Raw genomic sequence first — 16773 nt, forward strand, 5'->3', positions numbered from 1 at the left:
TTATTTGTATTTGACTTTATTAAATGCAATTATATTATTATTTGGTGCAGCCTGGATGGAGCAGGGGGGGAGGTAAAAAGTGTAATTTTGAGTGTCGAATATAAATGAGCTGCATAACAAGAAATCAAATAGTATTCGTCCTTCGCTATGTGGTAGGTTACTACGGACGTTATGAAATTCTCTTTATCTCTAGCAGGTGACTTTTCAAATGATGCTACATATTAGCAGTGATGCTACTTTTTATAGCAACGCTTGTGCCGCATGCTTGACTTATTACGGTTGTCTGTTCGACATATTCCCACTTGAAGCCAAACCACCGCCAGATGATGGACCCCCTGCAGTTTTTCTTGGGAATTAATTCTTCCTTCATTCGCACCTTCTTTCTCTCGTATTACCACTCGCATGGCTCTGCTAGCATCACAGCCAACGTTAACCACGCTGCTACCTCTCTTTTCCGCGAGGGCGTATATGTATGTGACGTATGATGTATGTAAGAAGGTGCGCCTGCTTGTCTGTGAGAAGGAGAGACAGGAAAGAGTAAAAAGAGCCTTTAATGTGATGCCGCAGCTAAAAGCAACTGCGTGAGAACATATACGCGAATATCACGATATAGTCATTTTCTTTATGGCACAGAGACAAACCCGCGATATATCGCTATATCGCCCAGCCCTATGTTAATGTTTAAATCAATACGCAGTTTTGGATCAGTTTCACACAATATGATCATTGATTAGTAATTAACGTCTTCATCTTTCTTTGAAATTCTCAGCCCTGCCTCTCAGCAAAATGAAATGGCACCATCCGCCGGGGGGTCTCAAAGACTTTCTAAAGATCAGTCTGCACGACGCAGAGACGACGCCAAGCATGCGGTTAAGAAGCCCAAAGAGAATGCTCTGTCTCAGTTTGACCTCAACAACTATGCCAGTAAGTCAACTTGGTGTGTTTGAACAAAAAAGCAACAAAAAAAAAACCTAACCCATATGCTAATTTTCTTGCAGGCGTCGTAATTATCGACGATCACCCCGAGGTCACAACCACAGATGACCCACAGTCCAGCACCAACGATGATGGCTTCACAGAGGTGGTCTCACGGAAACAGCAGAAACGTCTCCAAGATGAGGAGAAACGTAAAAAAGAGGAGCAAACCACTCAGGTAGGACAGAATGTTTTTTTCTCATTAGAGGCCTACTGAAATGAGATTTTCTTATTCAAACGGGGATAGCAGGTCCATTCTATGTGTCATATTTGATCATTTTGCGATATTGCCATATTTTTGCTGAAAGGATTTAGTAGAGAACATCGACGATAAAGTTCGCAACTTTTGGTCGCTAATAAAAAAGCCTTGCCTGTACCGGAAGTAGCAGACGATGTGCGCGTGACGTCACGGGTTGTGGAGCCCCTCACATCCTCACATTGTTTACAATCATGGCCACCAACAGCGAAAGCGATTCGGACCGAGAAAGCGACAATATCCCCATTAATTTGAGCGAGGATGAAAGATTCGTGGATGAGGATAGTGAGATTGAAGGACTAGAAGAAGAAAAAAAAAAAAGTCAGGGTAGTGGGAGCGATTCAGATGTTATTAGACACATTTACTAGGATAATTCTGGAAAATCACTTATCTGCTTATTGTGTTACTAGTGTTGTAGTGAGATTATACTGTCGTACCTGAAAGTCGGAGGGGTGTGGCCACGGGTGTAGTGACCGCCAGTGTCTCTGAGGGAAGCCACGTTTCTCAACGAGGCAAAATGAAGGCAGCCGGTCGGGCCGGGCTGATCTTTTTTTCCCCCTCCTCCACGGTGTAAGCAATCCACGTTCGGGGGCGGCCGGTCAGAGGAGGCAACACAGTCCGCAGCTGCCTCTTTGACAGGTGCACGAGGAACGACGCAAGCTCCGCTCATGTCTACGGTAAGAGCCGACTTTTTACCACCATTTTTCACCCGAAACCTGCCGATTGACATGTGGTCGGGAACCATGTTCGCTTGACCGCTCCGTTCCATAGTAAAGCTTCACCTTCGGGAATGTAAACAAGGAAACACCGGCTGTGTTTGTGTTGCTAAAGGCAGCTGCAATACACCGCTTCCCACCTACAGCTTTCTTTTTTGACATCTCCATTGTTAATTGAACAAATTGCAAAAGATTCAGCAACACAGATGTCCAGAATACTGTGGAATTATGCGATTAAAGCATACGATTTATAGCTGGGATCGGGCTGGAAAAAAATTTCCGCTACAATCCCAGACGTCACGCGCACGCGTCATCTTACCGACGTTTTCAACAGGATATTGGCACGAAATTTAAAATTGCAATTTAGTAAACTAAAAAGGCCGTATTGGCATGTGTTGCAATGTTAAGATTTCATCATTGATGTATAAACTGTCAGACTGCGTGGTCGGTAGTAATGCGTTTCAGTAGGCCTCTAAAGAGTCTTTCAGATGCCATCTCCTTTTTTCTTTTTCTTTTACCATGTTTGATTAAATTTGACATTTTTGAAATTCTGCTTCCAGGGTTGGGGTAAAAAAGGCTCTGGTGACAAGAACAGAGGTGGTGGCGGAAAGCTGCCTCCAAGATTTGCTAAAAAGCAATCGTCCCAACAGCAGCAGCAACATCAAGCCTCTTCCCAATCTCAGCCTCCAGCAGCACCAGCCCCTCAAGTCCAACAGCCACCGCCCGCTATTTCTGCCCCGCAGCATCCCCACCTTGCCCCCACCCAGCCTTCTCCCCCTTCCCCTCAAACCTTAGAAGTAACGACACAGCCCTCCATCTCGCCGGCCTCCGTGGACTTTACCACAAAGAGTTCGCCTGCCGCAGCGGCGCAGACGCACGGCAGCTTGGGCACGGAGTTGTGGGAGAAGAAAGTCGCAGGCCCCACCGTCCTCGCTGAAGTCAAGAAGCGTACGTGAAGTCACTTTTGTTAACTCTAGCGGCTGTATGGAAGTCATCAAACCCCTTTTTAAAACATGTCTTGCAGTTGGTCCAATCAGCCCTCCTCAGCCACCTTCTGTGAGTGCCTGGAACAAACCTCTGACCTCCTTTACTGGCACAGTCTCCTCTGAGGTGTGTATGCCCGCCTCCTCCTCCTAACCTAGCCTATGATCCAATAAGTGGTGGCAACAATACCGTTTTCTTCTCCTTCAGGGTGGTAAACCTGGAGCGGAGGGCAGCGTTGAACTGCCAATTGATAGTATTCAGTTTGGGGCGCCATCGTCCGCTGGCAGCACTGACAGCGATGGCGTACCAGCCATGTTGGAGACCACCACAGATAACAAGCTTCCTGCTCCTAAAGAACAGCGCCAGAAACAACCTCGTGCTGGGCCGATCAAAACCCAGAAGGTAAACAATCTCATACAAATTCTTATTACAGTATTTTCCGCACTATAAGGCGCACCTTCAATGAATGGCCTATTTTAAAACTTTGTTCATATATAAGGCGCACCGCATTATAAGGCGCATAGAATAGATGCTACAGTAGAGACTGGGGTTACGTTATGCATCCTTTAGATGGAGCTGCGCTAAAGGTAATGTCAACAAAACAGTCAGGTCAGTCAAACTTTATTAAAGGGGAACATTATCACAATGTCAAAAGGGTTAAAAACAATAAAAATCAGTTCCCAGTGGCTTGTTGTATTTTTTGAAGTTTTTTTGTAAATTTTACCGGTCTCGGAATATCCCTAAATAAAGCTTTAAAGTGCCTTATTTTCGCTCTCTGCGAAGACACTGGCCATTTCCCTGGGACGTCATACAGTGCTGCCAATGTAAACAAACAATGGGAATACCACAGCAAGATATAGCGACATTAGCTCGGATTCAGACTCGGATTTCAGCGACTTAAGCGATTCAACAGATTACGCATGTATTGAAACAGATGGTTGGAGTATGAAAGTATTGAAGAAGAAACTGAAGACATTGAGCGAATTCATAGTCATAGCATGGCCGAATAGCTGCGTTAGCATCGCCGGTAAAATGTGCGGACCAAACGATCAGGACTTTCGCATCTTTTGACACTGGAGCAACTTAAATCCGTCGATTTGTAAATGTTTTTTTCGCATTAAATGTGGGTGAAGGAAAAGTAATATAGTTGCAAATGCATCTACATGTTATCCATACATCTCTGTACCATGTCTGCTTTAGCACCGCCGGTAAATAGCATGTTAGCATCAATTAGCGTAGCATGTTAGCATCGATTAGCTGGCAGTCAACATCAACAAAACTCACCTTTGTGATTTCGTTGACTATCGTTGCAAATGCATCTGCAGGTTATCCATACATCTCTGTGCCATGTCTGCCTTAATATCGCCGGTAAAATGTGGAGACACTCCGGCACATTCAACGGGGGTCTGGCGGCAGATTTCTTGCCACTTTCACATCTTCGGGCCAGTGGTGCAACTTGAATCCCTCCCTGTTAGTGTTGTTAAACCCTCCGACAACACACTGTCGAAGCATGATGTCTCCAAGGTTCCAAAAAATAGTCAAAAAAACGGAAAATAACAGAGCTGGGACCGGGTGTTTGTAATGTGTTGAAAATGAAAATGGCGGGTGTGTTACCTCGGCGACGTCACATTCTGACGTCATCGCCTCCAGCGCGATAAACAGAAAGGCGTTTAAGTCGCCAAAATTCACCCATTTAGAGTTCGGAAATCGGTTAAAAAAATAGATGGTCTTTTTTCTGCAACATATTGACGCTTACATAGGTTTGGTGATAATGTTCCCCTTTAATAGATCACAAACCAGCGTTCTGAAAACTCTGTTCACTCCCAAAATGAATAAACAGCTGTTTTATTTTTTACCCCGATTCAATAAACACGTAAAAAACAGTCTGATACTATTACGGTAAATCAAACATTAGTGCAATCACGATATAGTAACACTCGAAATAGTGCAAAGCAATAATATATCAATAACTCAAAGTTGCTCAAACGATAATGTCACAACACAACACACAAAATAAACATGTAAAGCTGACTTTATTAAGTTATTCCTCATCCACGAGTTCCTCAAATTCTTCTTCTTCAGTGTTCAAATCAAACAGCTCCGTCTCGTCGAAGTCCTCATATATCCCAGCATGCACCGCGCGCTTCTTCTTCTACGGGGCAAAATAAGTTTGGCGGCTGCTTACCGTTGTTGCGAGACCTCTTGTGGCATGTTTAATTCGGACACTGAAGAAGAACAATTTGAGGGATTCGAGGATGAGGAATAACTTAATAAAGTGGGCTTTACATGTTTATTTTGCGTGTCTCTTAATAGGAGCCATTTTGGGGTCTTTACACCCAGAAATGGCACGCCTCCCGCAGTCACATAGCCCAGCATGCACCGCGCGCTTATTTTTCTACCGGGGAAAATAAGGTCGGCGGCCGTAGAAGAAGAAGAAGTGTGGAAGATAAAGCACACTTGAAATGAAGTTGGCGGCTGCTTACTGTAGTTGTGAGACCTCCATCCATTTCTACCGCTTATTGTGGCTCAATATTGGTCCATATATAAGGCGCCCCGGATTATAAGGCGCACTGTCAGCTTTTGAGAAAATTTGAGGTTTTTAGGTGCGCCTTATAGTGCGGAAAATACAGTACTTTGAACTACAGCAGGGGTCTCAAACTCAATTTTCCTTGGGGCCACTGGATGCAGAGTCTGGGTGAGGCTGGGTCGAAAGAAAAGATTTCTCAAAAAAATATTATTAAATGTCTAGTTTTATTTTCAACACGAAATGAAATCTAAATATAAATGAAACAATGAGAATTAAGTAATGTCAGGCAATGCAAATTAAACAATAAAAACCACAACGGTTTGAATTGGTCCAGGTTATCGGGGACTGTTATTACTAATGGCGGACAGATTTCGCGGTGTGACTGCAGTCAGGCACGTAAGAAAACCCTCGTCTCCATGGCAACGTTTCTGTCGCTTTCACTCATTTGCCGCTTTTCCACTAACGCAGGGGTAGGCAACCCACAATATTGAAAAAGCCATTTTGGACCCAAATAACAAAAATCGTCTTCGTCTGGAGTTTACAGTTACGGTAGCACAGTTAGCCCAGAACGGGCTAACATCACGACTAACGTGTTACATGTCCGATTCGCCCAGCGACTCTCTGTCGAAGTGTCAGCGCTGGGGTCTAGTGGGACACACTTTTGTATTGTCGCTCAGTCCTTCGGCGGAGTGCTTCGGAAGTTAACTGGACCGCTAGTCTCCCCGGCGCCGGGGGAGGGAGCGAGAGAGAGAGACACACACAGTGACAGAGAGAGAGAGCAAGCAGTCGGACGGAGGGAGGAAGAACGCGTGTAGTCCAGCGAGTTATTCCATTTTTCGGGGGGAATTGAGGGGATTATGATTCGCTCAAGAGTCTTATGGCCTGAGGGAAGAAGCTGTTAAAGAACCTGGAGGTTCTGCTATGGAGGCTGCGAACCTCTTTCCAGAGTTCAGCCGTGAAAACAGTAATGCACCCAATTGCAGGAAATATAGTCTTGATTTTCCAAGTTGTAGTTTGGAGCTTGCGTGGCAGCACTTTGTGCCAATATAAATATTAATTTCTCCTCAGTTTTCCTGTTTTTTTCCTCATTTGCCTTGAACTGGCTAACTCACGTCGTTGTCGACATAACCAAAACTAGCCATTGCTTGCACATGTACTTGTGACTTTGGCGTAACAGACTTAAAGGCCTACTGAAATGAGATTTTCTTATTTAAACGGAGATAGCAGGTCCATTCTATGTGTCATACTTGATCATTTCGCGATAATTCCATATTTTTGCTGAAAGGATTTAGTAGAGAACATCCACGATAAAGTTTGCAACTTTTGGTCGCTAATAAAAAAGCCTTGCCTTTACCGGAAGTAGCAGGCGATGTGCGCGTGACGTCACGGGTTGTAGGGCTCCTCACATCCTCACATTGTTTATAATCATAGCCTCCAGCAGCAAGAGCTATTCGGACCGAGAAAGCGACGATTTCCCCATTAATTTGAGCGAGGATGAAAGATTCGTGGATGAGGAAAGTTAGAGTGAAGAACTAAAAAAGAAAAAGCGACTGCTGCGGGCGGCGGCAGTAAGAGCGTTTCAGATGTAATTAGACACATTTACTAGGATAATTCTGGAAAATACCTTATCTGCTTATTGTGTTAATAGTATTTTAGTGAGATTATAAAGTCATACCTGAAAGTCTGATGGCTGCGGTGAACACCAGTGTCTCTAAGAGAAGCCGAGGAACCAAATTCACAGCTGCCTTTTTGACAGCTGCAGGAGGAGGTCCCATAATCCACTGAAGTCTCCGGTAAGAGCCGACTTAATATCACAATTTTCCCATCCAAAAACTTGCTGGTTGACGTAGAGAAACATGTTCGCTTGACCGCTCTGTGTTAAAGCTTCACAACAAACAAAGAAACACCGGCTGTGTTTCGGTGCTAAAGGCAGCTGCAATCCACCGCATTCCACCAACAGCATTCTTCTTTATACTCTCCATTATTAATTGAACAAATTGCAAAAGATTCAGCAACACAGATGTCCAAATTACTGTGTAATTATGCGATGAAAAGAGACGACTTTTAGCCTTAAGTGGTGCTGGGCTAATATGTCCGCTACAACCCGAGACGTCACAAATACGCGTCATCATTCCGCGACGTTTTCAACAAGAAACTCCGTGGGAAATGTAAAATTGTAATGTAGTAAACTAAACCGGCCGTATTGGCATGTGTTGCAATGTTAATATTTCATCATTGATATATAAACTATCAGACTGCGTGGTCGGTAGTAGTGGGTTTCAGTAGGCCTTTAAGGCAGTTTAAAGACTAGTTATTTCTCTCATGTTGCTTAGCATTAACTACTACTACCACACATGTCATAAATAGACCGTTTGTTCATTCAAAAATACCTTTTTGTTCTACCATTTCATGACCATGTATGTCGACGTCAAATTAAGCAAGGATTTTTATACTAAAACAAAGAACCAAAGTTGCTGGTTTGGGGTTAAGTTGTTAAACAAACGAGTTGTCTGCACAGGCAGGACTAACCTGTGCGTATTCCACAGCATACTAATATTGATCTTAATGTCTTTTAATCCTTGATAGCTTCCTGACATGGAGCCAGTGGAAACCAAGGAGTACAAGCCAGGTCCCATTGGTAAGGAGCGCTACTTGAAGAACCGCAAGGCTAAAGACGCCCGCGGAGGTGAAAGCGAAGGTATTGAGGGCGCGGGGTCTGGAGTCGTCGTCAGCCGGGCCACTGAATCCAGTCCTACTGCCAGCGACGCTGCTGTGACCGAGCTGGGCGGGGACATTGAGGGCATGATCACTGTCCCCTCCGCAGAGTACACCAGCAACACCAAGGTAAGGTTTTATATAGTTACTAGGCAGGCTTGTGCTGGTCTTCACGCACGTGTGAGACTTTGCATCTTCCCGTCCCCAGGAGTCCGTCACAGACTACACCACGCCTTCGTCCTCTCTCGCAGACAGTGTTCCCACGGGAAGCAATAAAATGGAGGAGAGTCTGGTAGCCAATGTGTGTACTCAATATTTCATTGCCATTTTTTTGCCACTTGCCAATGTAATTTAATACAGCAAAACAATAATGCAACAGGCTTACGGCTCCTTTTTATTTCCTGCACGCTTTTTAGGTGTCACTACCGCACTCGTTGCCTCTTCCTCGACGAGAGACCCTACAGCAGACCTCCTCTCTCAGTACAGTCTCCCCAGCCACTGTTGACCTAACACTAAAGGTACACAAGCATTGACACTGGTGAATGTTGTGAACTCCTGTTTTGGATGTCTTGTGGCCTAGTGGTTAGAGTGTCCGCCTGGAGATCGGTAGGTTGGGAGTTCAAACTCCGGCCGAGTCATACCAAAGACTCTTAAAAAAAAAATGGGACCCATTGCCTCCCTCGTTGGCACTCATCATCAAGGGTTGGGGAAAAAAAATTCAATGCCTGGGCCTCTGGAGACGGGGTCCAGACTGAGGTCAAGGAAGAAAAAAACAACCTCCTAGTCATAGCACACAAAAACATGTGTGTAGGAGGGAAACATCACTTTCTGTGAACGCACACCCCCAGGCCTTAATATGCCCAAGTGTGGCCTATGACCACTCCTAAAATCCAACATGAGCTGTTCATTTGTCTGTTCGCATTAAAAGCAACATCCTTGTTTTGTCAGATGGAATCTGCTCGCAAAGCCTGGGAGAACTCGCCGAGTTTGGAGAAAAACTCCCCGGTCACCTCTTCCTCTTCCCCCATCACATCCTGCGCATCCTCATACTCCTTCTCCTCGGCGTCCATGTCCCAGATCCCAGTAGCATCCGTTACGCCCAGCACCTCGCTATCAGGTATGCAACCCCACTTTTTAATTGTCCGCACAACACTGATCGGTGTCCACCTAGAATGATTTGACCTCCCGTTGCGCAGGTTCAGGCACTTACACGACGTCGTCCCTCGGCACCAAAACCACCACAGCCTCTGACCCGCCCAACATCTGCAAGGTGAAGCCCCAGCAGCTCCAGGGCGGAAGCCTGGCCTCGTCCGGCGGCAGCAGTAGCAGCGGCTTCTCCCAGCTGGGCTGTGTGCCCCCACTGTTGCCTCAGCAGCAGCAGACCCCGCAGGTGTACGTCTCCCAGTCTGCAGCAGGTGAGACCAGCGTGGTAACAAAGTGCAGTCACAGCCTGAATTAATTTTATTTGCTTATTTGAAATGCTTTTGGTGTGCGTCTAGGTTCTGCAGCTCAGATTCCGGCCTTCTACATGGACACTAGCCATCTCTTCAGCACCCCCCACCCTCGCTTGGCTCCTCCCTCTTTGGCGCAGCAGCAAGGCTTCCAGCCAGGCCTCTCACAGGTAGGCAAAGTCCACTCTTCACCGCACCTTGGAACCTTTTATGTCGACAACCAGTTTATTACTAAAAAAAAGATAATATATTTTGTCAACATCAAACTTAAGACCCAAATGCATTTATTTCTATGAAAAATTGTTTGATTTATATTGACATGTTGTCTATTCAGAATAGAATGGAGTTAATTGTCTTTATATTTGCATATAATGAGATTAAGGACTCCAATTTAAAGTGCGGTAGTGGGAACAAATATGGGATAAAAATACGTTACACAAGAAGTAATAAGGATAAAACTAAGAATTGAAATAAATTGACTACTATCCAATATAAATAATAAGTAATCCTGTACAATATACAAAACAATATACAAAATACTATACAATATACAGAACAAGACAAGAGTACCGGAGTGATAACAATCAGTGTTGGATGTATTGCACTCCAAGGGTAATATTGCACAGTAGGGTATTAGGATAGGATATTGTATAGGGGTGAATTATTTATTATGAGTTAGAGCAGTGGTTCTCAACCTTTTTTCAGTGAAGTACCCCCTAATCAGAGCAAAGCATTTTGGGTTGAAAAAAAGAGATAAAGAAGTAAAATACAGCACTATGTCATCCGTTTCTGATTTATTGAATTGTATAACAGTGCAAAATATTGCTCATTTGTAGTGGTCTTTCTTGAACTATTTGGGAAAAAAGATATAAAAAATAACTTAAAAATTGTTGAAAATAAACAAGTGATTCAATTATAAATAAATATTTCTACACATAGAAGTAATCATCAACTTAAAGTGCCCTCTTTGGGGATTGTAATAGAGATCCATCTGGATTCATGAACTTAATACTAAACATTTCTTCACAAAAAAAAGAAGTCTTTAACATCAATATTTATGGAACATGAACACAAAAAATCTAGCTGTCAACACTGAATATTGCATTGTTGTATTTTTTTTTTCACAGTTTGTAAACTTACATTGGTATTTTGTTGAAGTATTATTCAATAATAATGATTTTTTAATTGTTGCTATTTTTAGAATATTTTTTTAAAATATCACATACCCCTTGGTATACGTATACTTCAAGTACACCCAGGGGTACGCGTACCCCCATTTGAGAACCACTGAGTTAGCGTTCAAGATGGTGACAGCTCTGGGCATTTAGGCATGTAAACATGCAAAATCTGAATTTTTAAACATTATTTCTCACTTCAAAATATCACTTTTGCATTTTTGAACATGAAATACCAATAGAAATAGGATCTAAACAAAATGTGTTGAATGCTCGCCTAAGCCAACTGCCACTCTGGTCTTATTGCTTAATCACCGCACTGAGTTGAAGGACAGGGAGATGATCTCAGGAGCGAGTTAGATAACCGTTTTGCCAGTTTACTTGTTGTCGCCTCTGTTCGCTTTTCGAGCCACAATGTTGACTGCTGTCCACTTTGCTGCTAATCATATTTGGATGATTACAATCCGAACACTGTTAGTTCCAAACCAGGTGTAGTTCTAGAGCAGGGGTGTCAAACTCAAATATAGAGTGGGCCAAAATTTAAAACCGAACAAAAGCTGCGGGCCGAGGTTGAACAAATTAACCATTTAATTGGGACCCAACAAGTTTTGCATTGAATATTGAACAAGCAAGGCTTATATAACTTTATAGTGACATGCAAAATCAAGTTTCAAATAATAATAATAAAAATATCAATGGCATATCAAATAAAATTTAAACAAAACTGAATGCCTCTTTTCGGCGGTGGGGTTGAGGTGGACGGGGTTTGGTGATAGCGGGGGGGTGTATACTGTAGCGTCCCGGAAGAGTTAGTGCTGCAAGGTGTTCTGTGTATTTGTTCTGTTGTGTTTATGTTGTGTTACAGTGCGGATGTTCTCCCAAAATGTGTCATTCTTGTTTGGTGCGTGTTCACAGTGTGGCACATATTTGTAACAGTGTTAAAGTTGTTTATACGACCACCCTCAATGTGACCTGTATGGCTGTTGACCAAGTATGCCTTGCATTCACTTGTGTGTGTGTGTATAAGCCGCATATATTATGTGACTGGTTTGTATGGAGGAAAAGCGGACGTGGAGACAGGTTGTAGAGATCGCCAAAGGCAGTGAGTGCCTTTAAAGCCCACCCCAAATATTGTTGTCTCGGATGAAATTCGGGGGGGGGGGGGCACTGAACTTCGGGAGTCTCCCGGGAAAATCGGGAGGGTTGGCAAGTAAGTGAATTAGCGGTGTTAGAGTGGCGGACCAGCTCTAATGTTAATTTGATATTTCCTCAAGGGCCAAGTGAAATCACACGGGGGCCGGAGTTTGACACCCATGTTCTAGAGCGTATGTGTCAAAGTCAAGGCCCGTGGGCCAAATCCAGGCGGCAAATAAAGTATCTATGGCCCCCGGGATATTTGATTAGTATTATGAAGACTTACGGTCATTAGAAAACATGAGTGCACATCATAACGGCAGCTACACTTTACATCTTAAACATCTAAAGCAATTATTTGGGAATGTCCTGCAGGCCAGATTGAAAAGCTTAACGGGCCGCATGTGGTCCCTGGGCCTTAATTTTCCCAGGTCTGGGTTAGAGTGTCTGCCCGGACATCGCTAGGTTGCGAGTTCAAACCTATACCAAGACTATAAAAATGGGACCCATTACCTCCCTGCTTGGCACTCAGCATCAAGGGTTGGAATTGGGGGTTAAATCACCAAAAATGATCCCCGGGCGCGGCCACTGCTGCTGCCCACTGCTGCTGCCCACTGCTCCCCTCACCTCCCAGGGGGTGAACAAGAGGATGGGTCAAAGGCAGAGGACAAATTTCACCACACCCACCACAGCAAAAAGATAAATAAAACCTTTTAATTTCTAATCTTCTCTACCAGTCTCTTGCCCCAAAAAACAAATAAATATACACACAGTGGTTAGTTTTAGCCTTTGTTATGTTGACGCTAGTCTGAGGAGCGTCGACAGAAACGGAATCCATTGTACCTTTAGAACTAAAAGCTGTGCTCGTCTTTGTTTAGCCAACAGCTGTGCAGCAGATTCCCATTCCGATCTACGCTCCCCTGCAAAGCCAGCCTCAGCACCAACACACACACCAGGCGCAACTCGGACTCGGCACCGGCCCACCGGTCTCGCAGCCACAGGACCTTTTCAGCTCCGCACTGCAGCCTTACAGGTACCCCGTGTTTTATCACCGCATGATGAAACTCGCCCGCTAAGGACTTCTACACGTCGCCTCAGGTCTCAGCAGGCGTTCATGCAGAGCAGCCTGTCACAGCCGTCCATGATGCTGTCAGGACCCTCCCTGCACAGCTATCCCGGCGTGCAGGGCCCGGAGCTAGGAAAACCTCAATCCAGTCTGGCCTACCAGCAGCCCTCGTCCACCCAGCACATCCCCATCTTATTTGAGCCACAGCTGAATCAGCCTTCTGGCATGGGGGGCTCCCAGCTCATTGACACCCACCTGCTGCAGGTAAGCTCGTCGGCCCACGCCAAACACATGCTGCTCAGGAATATTTGATCAGTAAAGACTAGAGATGGCTGATAAGTGCATTAAAATGTAATATCGGAAATTAGCGGTATCTGTTTCAAAAAGTAAGATTAATGACTTTTTAAAACGCCGCTGTACGGCGTGGTACGGATACGGTTAAACGCGGACGTTGTGTCTCCCGGTCAGCAGCCCCGCCCCTCTCCCCTCTCCTACACACAACACAGGAGTAGCAGCACGACTGCAGCATGAGAGGTTTACTGGCGACTCTTGATGACCTCATCAAACCGCCGCAAGCGTAGCATAACAACAACAAGAGTGTGTTGTTGCCGGTGCTGTAGCCATGGCTAAGAAGCGAGCTCCCTCGGTGACTGACTAACGACACCGTGTCTATGGTTTGGGATTATTTTAAAGTGTGTCTGACGGATTAAAAAAAACTGTCAATTTGCAATTACTGCAAAAAGTGGTTTTTACGAGGAGGATCCGAGACGTCTTCCTTTAATACGAGCAATTTGATCTCCCACCTCTTCAAGAATCATAATGAGATACACGATGAATACAAGCAGAAGATGGATGAAAAGCAAACACCGAAAAAAAGTAGCACCACACAATTGTCGCTTAAAGACTCCGCCAAGAAAAAACAAAAATACAACAAAAAACACCCCAGGGCGAAAGCCCACATTATGGTCAGGGACAAAGCACAAAATATGACAAAAGCTACGATGGAGTTTGGTGTGGCTAGTCTGTTCTGCATGGCTGTTGACAAACTAGTGAGCATCCTGGATGATGCCAGTCACCCTCTGCATACAGTTATCAGTAGCCAGAGGAGCCTGTTCAGTGCTAGACTGCTTCATCCCAAGTGCAGGACTAATAGACTCAAAAACTCCTTTGTCCCACACGCCATTAGACTGTACAACTCCTCTTTGGGGCGGGGGGCCGGGGGTACAAGGATGACAGGGGATGCAAAACAATAACAGTGCAATATGTTTTCATAACATGGTCACTACTGCCTACTTTGTCTTATTATATTCTTATTTTACTGTTATATTTTTATTCCCATTGTTGCTTTTTATTTTTTATTCTTATTGTAATATTTCTCTATTTTGTTTCCATTTAAACCCCCATTATTTACTTTTTACTTTTTTTAAATTGATCTCAACTCTGTACTCTGATGCTGGAATTTTAATTTTCCTGAAGGAACTCTCCTGAAGGAATCAATAAAGTACTATCTATCTGTCTGTCTATCTATCTATCTATCCATCTATCTATCTATCTATCTATCTATCTATCTATCTATCTATCTATCTATCTATCCATCTATATATATCACAACAAAATTAGGCATAATAATGTGTTATTCCACAACTGTTTACTGTATGTCGGAATTGGTTGATACCGGTAATTACGAGTTGGACAATATCGTATATCGGCAAAAAAGCCATTATCGGACATCTCTAGTAAAGACGTTTGTGTGTTTGGTTCAGGCTCGACAGGGGATGAATCAGCATTCAAACATGTACTCGGGGCAAGTGCAGCAACATGGCCAGAGTAGTTACTACAGCAACACCCAGTCCCCTTCCTCTGCAATGCAACAGGTGAGGGAGGAACAAAGTATTCACAAGTAAAAGCGGCACATTTAATGTACAGTTGTCATCTAAACCAACATATCTTTCCAGGTGACGGTCCCCCTGCCTGGCTCCCAACTCTCTTTGGCCAACTTTGGTTCAGGCGGAGGTCAGCCCCTCCTGGCAATGCCTCCCAACCCTAACCAGGGGCAGCCCCCCAACATCAACCGACAGCCTTCCGTTTCCCAGGCGTACCGAAGCCTCATGGGTCCCAACCACAGCATGATGCAGCCTCCCACCAGCAAGGTGCTGTCTGAGTGGTGCAGAACCGAGTCTCCCGACTGGTAGTGCAGCTCTTAAGTCATTTGTAACTTGTTGCAGATGGACATGGACCTGAAACTCTTTGGCGGTGGGATGGACATGAAGCCCGGAACGCCTCCAGTCAGCGGCAGGAGCACGACGCCCACATCTAGCCCTTACAGGTAAACGCCACCACTTTTATTAACATTTACTCAAATGCCTAGAGGGCGCTAACTTTCCAATATATTCTACACAGTATATCCCGCCCTCTTACAGCTTCTAGGGCATAATGACAATTACGTACGTATATAACACGTGCACCAGTGTTAATTTTGCTGACGAAAAATTTTCGTCATTGTTATCGTCAACGACCTTTTTTTTCTGACTAAAACGAGACAATAACTATCCATCCATCCATCTTCTTCCGCTTATCCGAGGTCGGGTCGCGGGGGCAACAGCCTAAGCAGGGAAACCCAGACTTCCCTCTCCTCAGCCACTTAGTCTAGCTCTTCCCGGGGGATCCCAAGGCGTTCCCAGGCCAGCCGGGAGACATAGTCTTCCCAACGTGTCCTGGGTCTTCCCCGTGGCCTCCTACCGGTTGGACGTGCCCTAATCACCTCCCTAGGAAGGCGTTCGGGTGGCATCCTGACCAGATGCCCGAACCACCTCATCTGGCTCCTCTCGATGTGAAGGAGCAGCGGCTTTACTTTGAGTTCCTCCCGGATGACAGAGCTTCTCACCCTATCTCTAAGGGAGAGCCCCACCACACGGCGGAGGAAACTAATTTCGGCTGCTTGTACCCGTGATCTTATCCTTTCGGTCATGACCCAAAGCTCATGACCATAGGTGAGGATGGGAACGTAGATCGACCGGTAAATTGAGAGCTTTGCCTTCCGGCTCAGCTCCTTCTTCACCACAACGGATCGGTAAGACGTCCGTATTACTGAAGACGCCGCACCGATCCGCCTGTCGATCTCACGATCCACTCTTCCCTCACTTGTGAACAAGACTCCTAGGTACTTGAACTCCTCCACTTGGGGCAGGGTCTCCTCCCCAACCCGTAGATGGCATTCCACCCTTTTCCGGGCGAGAATCATGGACTCGGACTTGGAGGTGCTGATTCTCATTCCGGTCGCTTCACACTCTGCTGCAAACCGATCCAGTGAGAGCTGAAGATCCCGATCAGATGAAGCCATCAGGACCACATCATCTGCAAAAAGCAGAGACCTAATCCCACGGTCACCAAACCGGAATCCCTCAACGCCTTGACTGCGGCTAGAAATTCTGTCCATAAAAGTTATGAACAGAATCGGTGACAAAGGACAGCCTTGGCGGAGTCCAACCCTCACTGGAAATGTGTTCGACTTACTGCCGGCAATGCTCTGGCACTGATCGTACAGGGAGACAATAACTAAATAAAAAATTATTTACGTGGACTAAGACGATGACGAGTTGTATTGACATATTCGTCAACGAATAAAAACAAGACGAAAATGTCTGCCAGAGACGAGATCCAATCGGAGCTCATTTCGTTAGGAAGAGGCGGGAGGAGATGGGAAGAGAACCAATCAGAGCGACGTGGTAAGGAAGTTACGTAAACGTAGTTTGCATTTGAGACTGACTGCAGAAC

General features: G+C 45.0%; 1 protein-coding gene across 1 annotated transcript in view; it reads left to right on the forward strand.

Annotated features, from left to right (window-relative positions):
- The window catches only part of prrc2c (proline-rich coiled-coil 2C), a 62237-nt gene that overhangs the window by 34358 nt on the left and 11106 nt on the right, over positions 1 to 16773 (forward strand). The window contains exons 16-31 of the mRNA XM_061888482.1: positions 770 to 924; positions 999 to 1153; positions 2508 to 2895; positions 2972 to 3057; positions 3139 to 3333; positions 8045 to 8302; positions 8382 to 8474; positions 8590 to 8691; positions 9122 to 9290; positions 9370 to 9588; positions 9673 to 9794; positions 12812 to 12966; positions 13032 to 13263; positions 14763 to 14873; positions 14955 to 15149; positions 15225 to 15325. Of these exons, the coding sequence (XP_061744466.1) occupies positions 770 to 924; positions 999 to 1153; positions 2508 to 2895; positions 2972 to 3057; positions 3139 to 3333; positions 8045 to 8302; positions 8382 to 8474; positions 8590 to 8691; positions 9122 to 9290; positions 9370 to 9588; positions 9673 to 9794; positions 12812 to 12966; positions 13032 to 13263; positions 14763 to 14873; positions 14955 to 15149; positions 15225 to 15325 (2736 nt within the window). The remainder of the gene's footprint in view (positions 1 to 769; positions 925 to 998; positions 1154 to 2507; positions 2896 to 2971; positions 3058 to 3138; positions 3334 to 8044; positions 8303 to 8381; positions 8475 to 8589; positions 8692 to 9121; positions 9291 to 9369; positions 9589 to 9672; positions 9795 to 12811; positions 12967 to 13031; positions 13264 to 14762; positions 14874 to 14954; positions 15150 to 15224; positions 15326 to 16773) is intronic.

Source organism: Nerophis ophidion, linkage group LG26 (assembly GCF_033978795.1).
Source record: "Nerophis ophidion isolate RoL-2023_Sa linkage group LG26, RoL_Noph_v1.0, whole genome shotgun sequence".
Taxonomy (NCBI): domain Eukaryota; kingdom Metazoa; phylum Chordata; class Actinopteri; order Syngnathiformes; family Syngnathidae; genus Nerophis; species Nerophis ophidion.